The sequence below is a fragment of the Neophocaena asiaeorientalis genome, unplaced genomic scaffold (assembly GCF_003031525.2).
Source record: "Neophocaena asiaeorientalis asiaeorientalis breed wild unplaced genomic scaffold, Neophocaena_asiaeorientalis_V1.1 scaffold226, whole genome shotgun sequence".
Taxonomy (NCBI): domain Eukaryota; kingdom Metazoa; phylum Chordata; class Mammalia; order Artiodactyla; family Phocoenidae; genus Neophocaena; species Neophocaena asiaeorientalis.
Genome location: NW_020173037.1, coordinates 4,318,766 through 4,334,861, shown reverse-complemented (window position 1 = coordinate 4,334,861; position 16,096 = coordinate 4,318,766). Strand labels below are relative to the sequence as shown.

The following is a 16,096-nucleotide window of genomic DNA, read 5'->3' as shown; positions in this document are numbered from 1 at the left end:
GGTATATTGTTGATATTCCATTATGTTTTTTTAGTTCTTTTTCTTGAAATTTGGAATGGAAAGGCAGATTGATGTGATGTTTAACTTTTGTCGTGTAATTAATCCTTCTAATTTTCTCTCAGATCATTTCTTTAGAATTTAAGCTGCATACCAGAAATTATTCCTAATTTTGTTTCTTTAATTGTAAAGTGGTTTTAAAATTCTTTTTGACTGGGTTTCCCTGGTGGCACAGTGGTTGAGAGTCCGCCTGCTGATGCAGGGGACCCGGGTTCGTGCTCCGGTCCAGGAGGATCCCACATGCCGCGGAGCGGCTGGGCCCGTGAGCCATGGCCGCTGAGCCTGCGCGTCCGGAGCCTGTGCTCCGCAACAGGGGAGGCCACAGCAGTGAGAGGCCCGCGTACCGCAAAAAAAAAAAAAAAAAAATTCTTTTTGACTGCTTTTTTTACTTTAAAAGTTGAATATCTCAAAAGTTGGTGTGTAGTGGTATATTTTTTGAGTATTACTTTGGGTCTTATGGTATATTCTATGTTTCCATATATAAAGTGTTTTAAACTTTCAGTACAATTCTTTTTTTTTTTTGCGGTACGCGGGCCTCTCACCGTTGTGGCCTCTCCCACTGCGGAGCACAGGCTCTGGACGCGCAGGCTCAGCGGCCATGGCTCACGGGCCCAGCCGCTCTGCGGCATGTGGGATCTTCCCAGACCGGGGCACGAACCCACGTCCCCTGCATCGGCAGGCGGACTCTCAACCACTGCGCCGCCAGGGAAGCCCTCACAGCAGTTCTTAATTATGTATTCCATGTTGCTTGTCATGTTTTGGATTCTTTTTTTTTAAACTTAGTCTGTCAGTTTATGTTACATTATTACCACTTTTAATCTTGCTAAATTTCATGGTTGGTCATTAGCATTAACAATTCTTTTTCCTAGTTTACAGTAATGTTTTTAGTCTTTACTTAGTTTATTGGTGCATTTTAGTCTCATGTTTACTTGAATTTATTTTATGCTTTCATTTTTTCTTTTGTTTGTGTAACAGGTATTTGTGAGTCTCTAGACTTTTTAGCTTCTAGCTTTTTGTTGCAATCTTTATGCTGTGTTTTTCAATAATAGTAATTAGTTTGCCTTTTAAAATTCTTACATTTTTAAAAGCTCATCTTTCCCCCGTAATTAATAGACCTTAGTTTTTTGAGCATTTTTAGGTTTACAGAGAAATTGAGCAGAGGGCATAGAGAGTACCCACAAACCTCACCACTCCCCAGTTTCTTCTGTTATTCACATCTTGCATTAGTGTGGTACATTTGCTACGATCAATGAAAAGCTCATCTTTTAAAAAAGTATTGTATTAATTGCCAGGAGGTGATCCTGTTTGCCTCCATCCTGTAAGTCTTACATAATTAATTTGAAAGTTTACAGTTACATGCTCAGAATATTTAGCCAATTAAAATGATTTTGTTTTCTTTAAAACAGGGTTATTTAGGTGGCTGTATGAGAAGTTCCGCTATCCGTTTGCCCCAATGTATGGAGGTTTTCCAGTGAAGTTACGCACCTATTTAGGTGACCCCATTCCATACGATCCAAAGATCACGGCAGAAGAACTAGCTGAAAAGGTAAATTATTCTTTCTTTCTTAGTTTTAGGACACATTTGTACTTTCAGGTTTTATTTTAAAAATTAATAATTCTACAAGCATGTTCTGGATCAGTGGTGATTTTTTCCCCAGGGGACATCTGGCAATGTCTGGAGACATTTTTATTGTCACCACGGATGAGACTCGGGAGGAGGTCGTGCTGTTGGCGTCCAGTGGGTAGAGGCCGGGGATGCTGGTAAACATTCTCTAGTGCACAGGACACCCGCCCTGCCCCCAACAAAGAACCGTTCTTTCTAAAATGCCAATTGTGTTGAGGTTAAAGTTCTCGGCACCGTTAATTAAAAGGTTTCATTAAGTGATATTCAGAAGAAGAAAGCTTTGACCTCCATGAAAAGAAATTGCTTTGTCTGGTAGAAATACCTTGGGAGGAAAATGGAATCGTGTTTAAGAGTGTGGGCTGTGAAGTCAGATCGTTCTGGTGCCGCTGTTTGTTTGCTTGGGCAGGGGAGCAGGGGGGAGAACGGAGCCCACTCACAGAGTTACCCCTGGGGGTCACATGCGATTGAGGACATCCGTCACTGAGAGCAGTGTCTGCCATCTAGTAGGTGTTCCATGACTGCTGGCTACTGCTGTGACTCTAGGAACTTGTGGCCCAGCGTGGCAGGTAAATAACTAAATCGATGCTTTTAAGGTGATGCGTTCGCACGATGGTGTGCTTGCGGCGCGATTTCTCAACCTGGGCACTATTGGTATTTGTGTTGTGCGGTTGTTCTGTGCACCCTAGGGTGTTCACTCACTAGATGCTGGCAGCATCTCATCGCTATCCCTCACTCACCGTGACAATAAAAAAACATCTCTAGACGTTGCCATTATCCCCTGGGAGACAAAATCTCCCCTGGTTGAGACCTGCTGTTTTAGGGTATTATGGAAACACAAAGGAAAGACATCTAAATTAAACCAGGGATGCCTCCTTGAAGGAAGTGATACTTGAATTCAGTTTTGAAAGGCGAAAAGGGATTCGCTGGGTGAAGAGTAGAGAGGTAGAGGAAACAGCATATGAAAGGATGGCAGCACGCACGGGCGTAAAGTCTTCAGGGAGTTGAGGGTGGTCTGGGGTAGCTAAAGGGATAGAGAGTATAGACAATGAGGCTGGAAACATAGGAGTGTCTGGACCACGAAGGCACATCCTTGATTTTGTTTCTTGAAAGCCAGGGGTAGCTACTGAAAGCAGATGACTGATGTAGTAGGTTTGCTTTTAGAAAGATCACTAGAAGCAGTAGGGAGGCCGAGTTTGAGTGAGACCAGGAGAAGCTCAAAAGGGAAGGAGACTGCTTTGTGAGGGAAAAAATAGGAAACGCTTCCTAGAACTGAGGGCATTTGTGGTAGGTCTTGAAAGACGGACGGAACTTGGACATGCGGACTTGGGGCAGGAGGGAAGAGTTCCAACAGAGGAACAGTGTAGGAAAGTTGACTGCAGACACCAACAGTGTAGAGCAGCCTGATAGGCCTAGGAGAGTGAGGTTGGGAAGGGAGCCTAATAAATTCGCCTTCAGGAATTTCGCAAAGCATGTGAACATCGTGAAGGTTCCAAGAAGCCCCGCAGTAAAGAGGTCCACTTAACTTTGTTTCAAAGAGCTTTGCCCAGTCTCATCTGACCAAAACCAGCTCCTGGTTTTTCCTGGAATAGCAGCTAATAACAGCTCTGGAATAAACTGGGGGAATCACTAGCTGAGTGGGTAGCGAGCATTTGGTTGAGATGAAACTGGAAAAGTAGGTGGGAACTCTACTTTTCGGCCCGTGAATAGCAGATTTTGTTTAGGAGAGGCCACTGGAAGTAGCCGTTCACCCGCAGTGACACTGGCCGAGGCAGGCACACAGCCACACTGGGCGTTAACGGGGCAGGACTGGATCCTTTCCACAGGGATGGCCCAGAAGAGGCCGAGCGGACGAGCAACCGTAATGCCCAGGGCTCAGCAAGGTCTGGCACTTAGGAAAGGATGCCCAGCTGAGGCAGCTAGAATGTCACATCAGATGAGACTGTTCAAATCAAGCAGCTGGTATGTAGGAAGCTTGACAAAGGTAACATTAATGATACATTATGTTCCTTGTCTGTGAGCTTCATTCTGAGAAAATGTACCTCCCGCTAGGTATTCTACTAACTGGTTAAGTGAGTTCACTCAGAGCGTGTAGCAATCCTTTTCCTGAAAGGAAACCACTCCAACACTGGTTTCCCGGTCCGGGCAGGCTCTGTGCATAGCACTTCTCCCATCCCCAGGTGATGCCTCACGGTGGTGATTTCAGATGACACCAGGGCTCAGCCCTCACCCTGTCATGTTGCTTCTGCCCACACACCTTATTGTTCCTGTACCACACCTCCGCAGCTCCCTGACAAATGCATTCTCCTTTAGCAGAGCTGAACTCTGTTTTGTTCTTTAAAAAGGTTTTTCCCACCTAACTATTAGGATTTAATTGGGTCAGAACAAGTTAGGAACACTTTCTTACAAATACCGTCCATTTTTATGGTTAAGATACAAGGTAGTGGAGAGAGAGGGAGGAGAAACTGGCCTGGAAGTTTAGGGATCTGAGTCCTAACCCTAACTCTCCCACCAGGCCGCAGAGTCAGGCTGGGTAAATGATGTGTTCCTCCCTGAGTCTCAGAGTCCTCAACTGTAGAATGGGGAGATTAAAATAGATATCTCAGAGGTTTCATCCAGGTCTAAAATTAAGTGAATCCTGTTCCCTTATTTTTCTCAGTTAAGGAGAATATATATATATTCCCGGGACTTGATTTTTCATGAGTGAGAAATATATTCATGGCACTGGTAGAGTTAGATATTTTAGATGCTAAAATATATATTTACCAATTCAAACTGGTAAAAAGAAGAGGCCTTCCTGAATCATTGAAATACCTCAGTTACTGTCTCCAGTTACTTTATGTACTTTATCATCAGTATCTAAAGTAACAGAAGGTGTCTGCGAAAGCATAGTTTAGTAAAATTTCTCGAGGGAATTTCCTTAAATCTATAGTTGCCATACCCATATTTCTGATGGTAAGTTGTCATTGCTGAACTAAAGTAAACTTGAGATAAAGAATACTTGAAATTTTCCTTTTCTGGATACATTGCATGAATCTCCAATCTCCATTGTTTACAATATAAACATAAACTGTAGCATAACAATCCCTGGATTATCGCAAATCCAAAATTACTAACATCTAAATTAATGTAGAAATGAAACCTCATTTAAGAAGTGGGAGCTAGACTGTTCAGACATTTGATTGTGGAGAAGATGCATTTCGTAGACACTAAATCTAAATTAAAATACACTGTACTCAAGCTGAAGCAGGCACTTGGGATACGGCCTTAAAGTTCCCTCAGTCTTAAAGAAATCTGTTCTGTTTCCATCTGTCTCTTTGCCGCTCTCTCTGCATTCTGCATACACACATCCACACAGACGTTAAGTACAGATGTATTTATATGTACAGGTATATATAATACACATGTCCTATTAAGGTGGAAGGAAGGTGGGGAGAAGTGGGTAGATGTGAGTGGCACTGGGAGGTGAGCTAACGGATGCCACCTATGGACTCTTACTCTCGCTGAATGAGAAGCAGGAATTGTTAAGGATGATTCCCAGGTTTGGGTTACTGGGCGGGATTCATGGCCATTTGCTGAAGCACGTTGAGTTTGAGGTGCCTTTAAAACATTCAAGGGAAGTCCTATTGAACATTCCTATCCGAGGCTGGGCGGCTGGAGATATAAATCTGGGAGTCGGCAGCAAATGGATGGTAATTTACGCTGTGGAAAGCTTACTGAGCCTTGGAGGAATAGTCAGTGCTTGATTTGGGGAGTGTAGATCTGCAATAGGCGGTTGAAAGGGAGCGTCCTGAAAACCTAGCTTTTCCTCCAAGGGTGTGAGTTCCAGAAGCAGGATCAATGGTCACGTCAGATGAAAAGAATGTCCGTAGGATTTAGTGACACAAGGGGGTCATTAGTGATCTTTGCGAGAGCTGTATTTTCTTAATGCACAGACCCCATATTTCTCCACCCAGAAGTTCTTCCTTGATACATCAATTCATAGCAAACAAAGTCTCTACTTTTTCACTTGGTATTTAACTCCCTTCGTGATTTAATTGAAACCTACCTGTAAAGCCTTATACTGCCCAGCAAATGAACACATACCTGAAATGCCAGCTCTCCGTCGCTTAACTGTTTTCTTGTGGTCTTTTCGCTCTTGCTGCTTTCTTCACTGCTATTGAAATCTCACAGGCCGGGGGAGACCCAGACCAAACAGTACCCCGTCCACGGAAACTTCCCTGGTCACCGGCCACCGATGAACTTCAGATGTGTTCTTTTCACATCTCAGATGATACAGCTCACAAATGAGCTTACATTCTAACTACTTTGTCCTTGATTATGCTTATTATGAGCTCCTTGAGATTAGAGACTTGTTTCACTAACGTTATAGCTTCCAAAGCATCTAGTATTTTCTGAGTGAATGAATAAAATTTTAAAAATATACGGCACAGAACACAACCTGTGTGTCAGTCGCTGTGCTCAGTGCCTGAAGACATGGCTTCAGTTTCATGTAATCCTTATCGTAAGTGTATGAAATTGTTCTCATCTCACAGATGTGAACACTTGTGCATTAGAGAGGCATATTTTTAAAATACATCTTTGGGCTAGGGTTTCTTAATTATATTTAAAAATAAATGAAGGTCCAAGATTTGTAAAAAGAAGGCTTACTAAAGGTTAGCATCTGAAAAGAAGTGTGTACGGTTGTGCCTACCTGTACTATGTGCACGCAGAAAAAGTTTTTTTAGAGAGCCACAAACTGATTTAAAGTAAAATTTGTTATTGTAAATCAACTATACTTCAATAAAATAAATTAAAAACAATAAATTAAAAATTGTTGAAATTTGTCATGAATTTAATGGGAACAAATAGTTTTAGAAGATTTCTTGATGTATCCTAATTGACTTTTCCATTGCTATGACTTAATTTAAATTCCTATTAAATCATCTAGAAATTGGGGTAAAGAACTAAAGCATATCTGCTCGTTCGTAGTTTTCCTCACTTTTTCCTGTCGCATTGCCTGATGTGATTGGTGTGTATGGTCATGAAAGACAAATACATAAAAATGTACTAATGGGTGAAAAGGAGCGAAAACTTCCATTTGCCTACCAGAAAATTTCCTGCTACATTTTTCTTCTGACTTTTTTCCCTTCAGTTCTTTTTAGTGTTTATTATGTGCAAGGCATTGCCGTGCTCAGTGCTGGAGAAATGCTAAGATGTATTTTAAGGAGCTTACAACCTGGTGTAGAAAGTTGCCATGCAGACAGTATCTGTAATTCAAGTGTAATAAAGTAAGTATAAGAAATATGCTATGCACAGGGAAGAACCACTGCATCAATGAAAGTTCAAGAACCTTCTGTACTAAACACAATTTGCAACGTTCTGTTACTTTTTTGTATGTTTAGAATGCTGAAAGGGTTTTGAAGTTAAATAAACAGTATTACATTAAAAAAAAAAAAGAAATATGCTATGGGCATGCTGAGAAGGAGATCATTTACTCTGAGTAGCGATGGGTGCTAAGTTAGGGAAGACTTCTCATAAGTAATAGTATATTAAAATCCTTACTAACTACATATCTACATTGAGAACTAAAAGAATAACGGCCTTTCTTTTGTTTCCTTGATAGACGAAGGTTGCCGTTCAAGCTTTGATTGATAAGCACCAAAGAATACCCGGAAACATTATGAGTGCTTTGCTAGAACGTTTTCATAACAAACAAAAGATCAACTAGAAGACTCTTTAATACATTTATATTAATATGTTTATGTCTGTAGGACTGTCTTCAAAATTTTGTGGGTTCTATAATTAGTATTTTTTAAAAAACCATGTTAATAAGCATCTTTCACTGAACTCGTTTAACATTGTATTGTCAATTTTGTTTCTGCAATCCATTGTGTCAGATTTAAACAATAACTCGTTACATGCCTAATTATTCAGAAAATGATCATGGTTCTTTTTATAATTTCCTAATAATGTATCATAAACATAGATTCTTAAAGTTAAGTTTATTAATAACAGCAATGGAAGTTAAACAAACATTCCTAAATAATGCATCTAGTTTCTGTATCTCTTGCACTGAGCTACTTTTGCAAGGTGGCATAACCTAGGGTTTAGTACAGACACTTCAGTTAGGAAAAAAAAATGCTCTTTCCTCTGCCCCTCATTCCTTTCATGACCTTGGGCAAATCGCATAATGTTTTTATGCCTCAACAATTCAATTTTTAAAAACATGTTAATACTTTGGTGAGGAATATTGTTTTAAATTCTTTATATTTGCTGTGATTGATGACTGTAGAATGAAATTATAACTGAATTAATTAAACAATACCAACATCTTTTAGAAGCTTATGTATTTTGTCCATAGGATGTTTAAATTACTCCTTCAGGTATGATGTCAAGTTGCCAAGGACAATGAAAATGATGTACTGTTTTTCAAGTTGAGTAAAAAAGAAATTAGGGAAAGTAAAATTTCTAATTATTGTTATTATGAACCTGTGTCCCCTGCGTGGGCAGGCAGACTCTCAGCCACTGCGCCACCAGGGAAGCCCCCTCTAGTATTATATTTTTAATGAGACTCTGTAGACAAGCCGTACAGGGTGTGCATTGTCAGCCCTATGATATGGCATTTAATACTGTCAGGATAGAAATCACGGTTGTGCCCTGCATCTCATATGTTAGAAGCTGATTCTAGGCTGATGAAAGCACAGAGAGAAAGCTCTGCTTTTGCTCAACATCATGGCTTATTCAGCTTGTCTTTGCAACCAGTCAGATGGTTTATTGTTTCAATAAAAATATACTTGAATAATGAATTTATGTGAACATGTCTTTCTGAAAAATTAATGCCTTTCGATTTGTTGTCTCCTTGAAATCTGAGTTTAAAAGTATTTAAACACGATAGTACCAGAAATCAAATGCAGTATGTCCCTCTCCCTTTTTAAGATATTAAATTACTTGGATTTTTGTATAAATTTTTGTATAACAAGTATGTATGTATGATACGTGTAATGTATATAAAATTAAGCAGCATAAAAATAAAAGCTGAACTGAAGTTCATATTCCTGTGAGATTACATATGTGACATTTCCTTAGTTTAAACTGATTTTTTTGTTTTACTATTTATGTATTTCTCACCTACAATCATATTCATCAGTCTCAGCCACAATGAATAAACCTGACTTTCCAATGTAATAAATATCTTTTAATTCCAGTTTCAACGAAGAGTCAACTAATGATATTTTGCAGAGTTTTTTTCCCTCTCTAGCAGTGAGCAGTGTTTGTTTAAAATTGATAAATATTTCCGGAATGAAGAAATAAATGATCATACTATGAACGAGAATGATATTTTTGGGCAACTATTGGGTTTTAAAATCTGTAGAAAGAAACATTCATTGCTAATGTAGCAGAAGCCATTATTTTTTACAGTATTTAAGTTTTACTGCATTACTTAAAACCTTTTTTTCTTCTTTGCTACTCAGATTAACAGGAAGGCTTTCTGTCTTGTTTGATGCAAGATCTCTATCTTTGCTATTTGAATTTAAATGCCATTTAGAAGAATGAGGGAATGTGATTAAATATAGAGACACAAGTAATAATAGAAAGGAGGAGGTGTTGGGGATTTTTTTGTTTTTGTTTTGTTTTGTTTTTAGTTTACCATTTTGTCTTACACTTAAAAACTTTTTGTTTTGTATTGGAGTATAGTTGATTTACAATGTTGTGTTAGTTTCAGTGTACAGCAAAGTGAATCAGTTATACATATACTGTATCCACTCCTTTTTAGATGCCTTTCCCATATAGGTCATTACAGAGTACTGAGTAGAGTTCCCTGTGCTATACAGTAGGTCCTTGTTGATTATCTATTTTACATATTGTAGTGTGTATCTGTTAATCCCAACCTCCTAATTTATCCCTCCCCCCCAACCTTTCCCCTTTGGTAACCATACATTTGTTTTCTACGTCTGTGAGTCTGTTTCTGTTTTGTAAATAAATTCATTTGTGTCAGTTTTTTCGATTCCACATATAAGTGGTATTATATGAGATTTGTCTTTCTCTGTCTGACTTACTTCACTTAGTATGGTAACCTCTAGGTCCATCCATGTTGCACAAATGGCATTATTTCATCCATTTTTGTGGCTGAGTAATATTCCATTGTGTATATGTACCACATCTTCTTTATCCATTCATCTACTGATGGACACCTAGGTCGCTTCCATTTCTTATTGTAAATAGTGAACACTGGGAAGTGCATATCTTTTCAAATTGTGGTTTTCAAGGAGGGGGTGTTTTTCACGCTTTTTGAAACATGAGTCCTCAAGTCAGAACCTGATGAAAGCCAGGGACTCCCTCCAGAAGCATGAACTTGGCCCACTTTTATGGGAAATCTTTCATACCCTTTCAAAAAACTTTCATTTTGAAACAATTACAAATCTACCAAAAAGTGGCAATTATTATGCAAAGTACTCCATATACTTTCACACAGATTCCCCAACTGTTACGGCACGTTTGTTTTATTATCTTCATATGTTCTCTCCCTCTCTCTCTCTCTCTCTCTCTCTCTCTCTCTCTCTCTCTCTCTCTCCTCTCTTTCCTCCCTTCCCACATATATATCTATAAAATTTTCTCCTGAATTGTCTGATGGTAAATGCAGATACCATGCCCCTTCCTACGTGGCCGTCCATTTACGGAACCACTGAGCAATGATCAAAATCAGGAAATTTGTCATTGAGATAATAGTAGTATCTGATCTAATGACCGGATTCAAATTTCACCAGTTGTCTCAATCATATCCTTTGCATCCATTTCTCCTCCTGATGCACGGTTCATAGCAGGACCACACACTGCATTTAGTTTTCCTACGTGTTTAATCACCTTTCATCTGGGATGATTCCCCAGCCCTACTTTGTCTTTAATGGTACTGACATTTTTGGAGAAGACAGACTATCTGTTCTGCAACCACCTCTTCAATCTGTTTTTCCCTGATGTTCCGTCATGATTTGATTCAGGTTATGCGTTATTCCAGAAATGCTACATAAATGATGCTGTGCTCTTTCCAGTGGGTCATATCGGGAGGCGTAGAATGTTGCTTTGTGTCATTAGTAATCATAGTAACTTGATCACTTGGTTAAAGTGGCGCCCACCAGGTTTCTTCCCAGTAAAGTTATTATTTCCTTTGTAATGAATACGTTTATGGAGAGAATATGTAAATATCTGTTCCTCATCAAACTTTCACCCACTAGTTTTAGCATCTTTGAACTGAGTATTGCCGGGATAAATTCTTACTCTGAGGGTTTCAACGTGTGAAACGCTATTATTATTATTCTATTATTCTACGTTTATGAGTTGGCATCCTATTGTAAGAAGAAACTTCCCAATTTCCACCCCACCCCCACACACACCAAACACTCAACCTATCATCTGAGGTTCATATTTTGTTTAAAGGATAATGCATATATACTCTTAAGTGATTTAAATATGAGACCCTTTGAAGTTTATGACATTTTATGAACCATTGAAATAATAGACATTTACAGGGTTAACTTGTGTGTGTTTTTGTATTTATGTATATGATTACTATTTTTAAAATATATTTTTGTTACTTTTTTATTGGGCAGATATACATACCAAGATTTACAATCTTAACCCTTTTTAAGTGTACGATTCACTGCCATTAAGTACGTTCACAGTATGTTGGCTCCATCACCACTATCCATTTCCAGAACTTCTTCACCATCCCAAACAGAAACTCTGTACCCATTAAACCATAACTGTCCATTCACCTCTCCCTCATTTCCTGGTAAACTCTATTCGACTTCCTGTTTCTATGAATTTGCCCACTCTAAGTACCTTATATAAATGGAATCACAATATCTGTCTTTTTGTGTCTGGCTTATTTCACTTAACATAAATATCTGAGCTCTCTCCTGACACCAAATGACATAGTTCCAACGCCAGTTCTCTGACGTCAGCTGGGTGTCCTCCAATTCCATTCAAGTCTGACAGTACTGGAGTCAACACAGACCCTATAGGCTAAGGGCTCAGTCCCACAAGACTGCCCCTACTTCAGATGCCAGCTGCCAATGGGGCCCCCAGGCCACTCCCACTTCCGCCTGGCCTACTACAGAGTTGGAGGTTCCCATGACATCCCCTCAGGTGGCATAATTCCATAGAACAACTCAGAACTCAGGAAAATGCTGTACTAAAAATTTTATTATCAAAGATTCAACCCAGGAACAGCCAAATGGAAGAGGGCAGGCTACAGGGGGCGGGGCGCAGAGCTTCCACGCCCCCTCTGGGTGCACTGCCTGCCCAGCGTGTCCAAGTGTTCACCAACCCAGAAGCCTTCGCAAACCTCACAGTGATCACCAGTGCTGGTTGAACTACATCTCTAACCCGTCTCTGCTCCCTGGACGTTGAGGTTGGGGCTGAAAGTTTTAACCCTCTAATCACACAGTTAGTTTTTCTGGTAACCGGCTCCCACCCTGAAGCTCTTTAGCCACCCCCGGCACCCCACCCCCGACCAGGAGTCATATATTGTTAATATTAAGAATCAGCAAATTAAGAGTCATAGCACTGACAGCTGTGCCCTTGGTTCCTTGAAGAATACTTACCACATTATAAACAGTTACTGAATAAATGAACAAAGTGTGTGAGAAGACTAAAATATTCTCTTGGGATAAGAGAAATCATGTGACTGACATCATATAAAAAAGCAATTTAATCGATTTGTAAAAACTCACCATTGTATTGAAATCCCAAGTTCTACTAGCTAGAAAATTAGAATCAGTTCAAAAATAGTTTCCTCTATTGATTAATCAAAAGAACTTGATACCCTAAAGATCAATGTTCAGGACTGCACTAACCCGAGAATGGAGACAGCAAACAAATCCTCTCTGTGAAATGTATCGCATTGAGTTTCCTGCAAATCGAATCTAGGAATTGTTCATTTTCATCGATTGGTACTACCATCATGAAATGCTACAAAGAGGTTTCTTTTAAGTGTTCCAGGATACAATTAAATGGATTTTGTGAGACCCGTGTGGGATAACTTTTGGAAAAGAACAGTGTATTTTGTGTGCGTTAAAGACTGAAAAAGAATAATTGGCGTTAAATTTAGGCAAGCGTGGTATTGATTAAGTTTCTTGAGCCTCAAGGTGATGAGGTACTATAATAGGCTGGACAGGGAGGTTGTGAAGCCCAGAGAGATTTTTTTTTTTTTAAGATGATACTACATAAAAGACACATTCCATCCATTTTCTCCTGAAAGAACTTTCCTTTCCCTCCTCCACTCGGGTCACGTTTGAGCATGTATTCATTCTCTCATCTCTCTTTCTTACTAACATGGGTGATGTTAGTTTTTATGAAAAAGGTGGGTGACAAGATTCTTTATGCACTTTGCATTGTCACGCCTGTTACCACTTGGAGGCCACTATTTGCCCATTTTAACCAAACATAAACAAAAACAGAAGCATCTTTTCATAATCTTCTGCTTCAGCATCGTTCATGTGTCTCTACTGCTGCCACCTACTAACCTCCTGATGTAATCAACCATCTCCCCACACTACCCCACTGTGCCCCTGGATCCCCCGCGACATCTGTTTGAATGGATCATTCAGCATTCTACGTTGCACTGGCTTTGACGCTGGAGGTCCACTGTCCATCCTGAAACAGCATTCCTGCTTCTTCCTTGCTAAAGGGCCACACTTCGGTTTGGGTGACCACCTTCCCCACAAGACACCTAAAAGTTGCTGATCAGTCTAGGGAAGCCCCTTCCCTTTGCCAGAAATTTGTTCAGGGGCTGGTATGTGACCCACTTTGGGCTTAATTTTTTGAGGAGCTGCTATACTGTTTCCCATAGCAGTTGCACCATCTTACATTCTCGCTAGCTGTGCCCAAGGGCTCCAATGTTTCCAAATCCTTGCCAACAATTATGTCTGGTTTTTTGATAGTAGGCATTTAATGGATGTGAAGTGGTATCCCATTGTGGTTTTGATTTTCATTTCCTGAATGGTTAGTGATGCTGAGCATCTTGTCATGTGCTTATTGGCCTCTTGCCTGTCTTCTTTGGAGAAACATCTGCCAAGTCCTTTGCTCATTTTTTTTTTTTTTTTGGCGGCACGCAGGCCTCTCACTGTTGTGGCCTCTCCCGTTGCGGAGCACAGGCTCCGGACGCGCAGGCCCAGCGGCCATGGCTCACGGGCCCAGCCGCTCCGCGGCATGTGGGATCTTCCCGGACCGGGGCACGAACCCGTGTCCCCTGCATCGGCAGGCGGACTCTCAACCATTGTGCCACCAGGGAAGCCCCCTTTGCTCATTTTTGAATTGAATTGTTTTGTTGTTCAGGTTTAGGAGTTCTTTATACATTCTAGATATGAATCCTTTATCAGATGTATGATTTGCAAATATTTTCTCCTTTCTGTGGGCTGCCTTTTCACTCTTTTGATAGTGGCCTTTAATGGACAAAAGTTTTAATTTTGAAAAAGTTCAATTTACTTTTTTTCTTTTGTTGCCTGTACTTTTGGTGTCATATCCAAGAAATCATTGCCAAATCCATGTCCAAATTAAGTTTTCTCCTTTGTTTTCTTCTAAAGGTTTTATAGTTTTGGTTCTTACCTTTAGGTCTTTAATCCAACTTGAGTTCATCCATTTTTGCACGTGGTATAAGAAGCAGGTCCAACGTTATTCTTTTGCACGTGGAGTTTGGAAAAGAACAGCATTTTCTTTTAGATGTAGCTGAAGACATATTAGCATTGAGGTTTGCAACCTTTCTCAGGTCACAGAATCCTCAGTGTCCCAGTAAATCTTGTATGGGGCACCCAGGCCAAGAGTAGTACCTAACAATTCCACTCACTAAATTGTTAGATCTAAACAACTTCATATGTATTCAAACCTGAACAATTCAGCCATTTGAAAAAAGTACTACACATAAATTTGAAAGAAAAAAAAACCTATTTTAATGTATTCTTAAATAACACAATTACTTACTCGTGGAGTTTCTGGGTCTGTTGGGTAATGCACAACATCTCAAACCTTGGAATCAAAGTGGACACTGCTGCCAACTGAGATGAACTCAGTCCCTTCATTAGGGAAACACCTCACAGTGCCGTGAGTTTTTTGCATGCTGGGGCAGAGCAGGGCTTAAAATAAAAGTAAGTCCTCAGTGACATGCGAATGTCCTTCTCCGGATGGAACGAGAAGCGAGAGGAGTGCTGCACACTTATTTCATGGGCTTCGTCCTTCGGCTCATCCCCGCTCACAGCCACAGAGCTTTCGTCCCCACTGCCCTCCAGCTCTGCAGGAGCAAGCCGCAACTCCAGAGCCGGCTGGCTTGCATTCCTCTTAAACCAAGGGATTCAAGATGCAAATTTAAAACCTGAAAATCATAGAAATCATCAGCGCGACACCACAAACCACATGGGACCTTCTCCTGGTCTCTTCCAGCTTGGGAGAGGTCAAGTCCAGCCCGTGTGGACTGATGGTGAGGGATGTGTGCGGGTGAGTCCCTCATGGCCCTGGGCTCAGTTCCGGCCTGCCCCTTCCCTGTGTGACCGTGGGAGGGTTGCTTATCCCCTGTAAACCTCAGCTCTCCACACCGTGAAAGGGGATTGGGAACAGACGGCTGCAGTTTCAATGTGAGGATTGAATAAGATCACGTGTGTCTCACTGTTGCCGTGGTGTCGAGAGCGTCACGACTGCTCAGTAAGCCATAGTTGTTGCTGTATTATTAGTTAGTTTGTTATCAGCATTATCACTAGCCAGAGAATGACATTTTCTAGAAAGATTTGCCATAAAGACGTATAAAAGTTGCATCTGTATCCCACCAGGGACCCAACAGGAGACAGATGACACAGTCAAAAGTGGTGATGGAAGTGAGATGAACGAAGGGCCTAGTTACCGTGGTAGGGGGAGGGGTAAGGGAGACCAGGAGAGCACTCCTGGGCTAGAGACCACCTGTGGCTAGAGACCACCTGTCCCAGCTCTCAGCCAGGGCCGCCCAGGAACAGCTGTGGCTTGACAGACACAGACGGCCACTGCCAACTCAGGGTTCAGCCTGGAGGGGCCCAGGGGGCTGTATCAGCCGACCTTCCCCTCCTCTCCCTCTCCAGCCTTCTGCACAGGCCTGTTGGCTAAAACTCCAGCAGAAGCCGGAGGGCAGGGGAGTGGTTCCCCCCACCGCCCCCCAGTAGTGGAGTGCAGCTGGGGAAGAGGGGAGAGCGTATCTGCAGGGACAAGCGGAGGAGGACCTGGGCAGAGGTGGGGGGATTCGCCTTGACAGGAGGAAGGGAAGCTCCTGACCATGAGAGGAGATGCCTGGGTTGACGGGGAGATATTTGTGGGAGTGTGGTAGGAAGCTGGGTGAGTTCTAGCAAGAGGATTATGATTTTCTTGGTAAAGTTCATGGAGCTGCTAATTACAAGACAGAAGGCAACATAGTGGGACTTTCCA

General features: G+C 41.2%; 1 protein-coding gene across 7 annotated transcripts in view; it reads left to right on the top strand.

The window, feature by feature from the left end:
• TMEM68 (transmembrane protein 68) overlaps positions 1-8,112 on the top strand; it is a 33,678-nt gene extending 25,566 nt beyond the window's left edge. For 6 of the 7 annotated variants that reach the window (XM_024742619.1, XM_024742615.1, XM_024742618.1 and 3 more), the window contains 2 exons: positions 1,464-1,603; positions 7,284-8,112. In XM_024742619.1, the coding sequence (XP_024598387.1) occupies positions 1,464-1,603; positions 7,284-7,388 (245 nt within the window). In that variant the 3' untranslated portion in view covers positions 7,389-8,112. Of the gene's footprint in view, positions 1-1,463; positions 1,604-1,715; positions 2,626-7,283 lie in introns of those variants that run through there. The other variant, XM_024742617.1, reaches the window with a different exon arrangement.
• Positions 8,113-16,096: the final 7,984 nt, after the last annotated feature.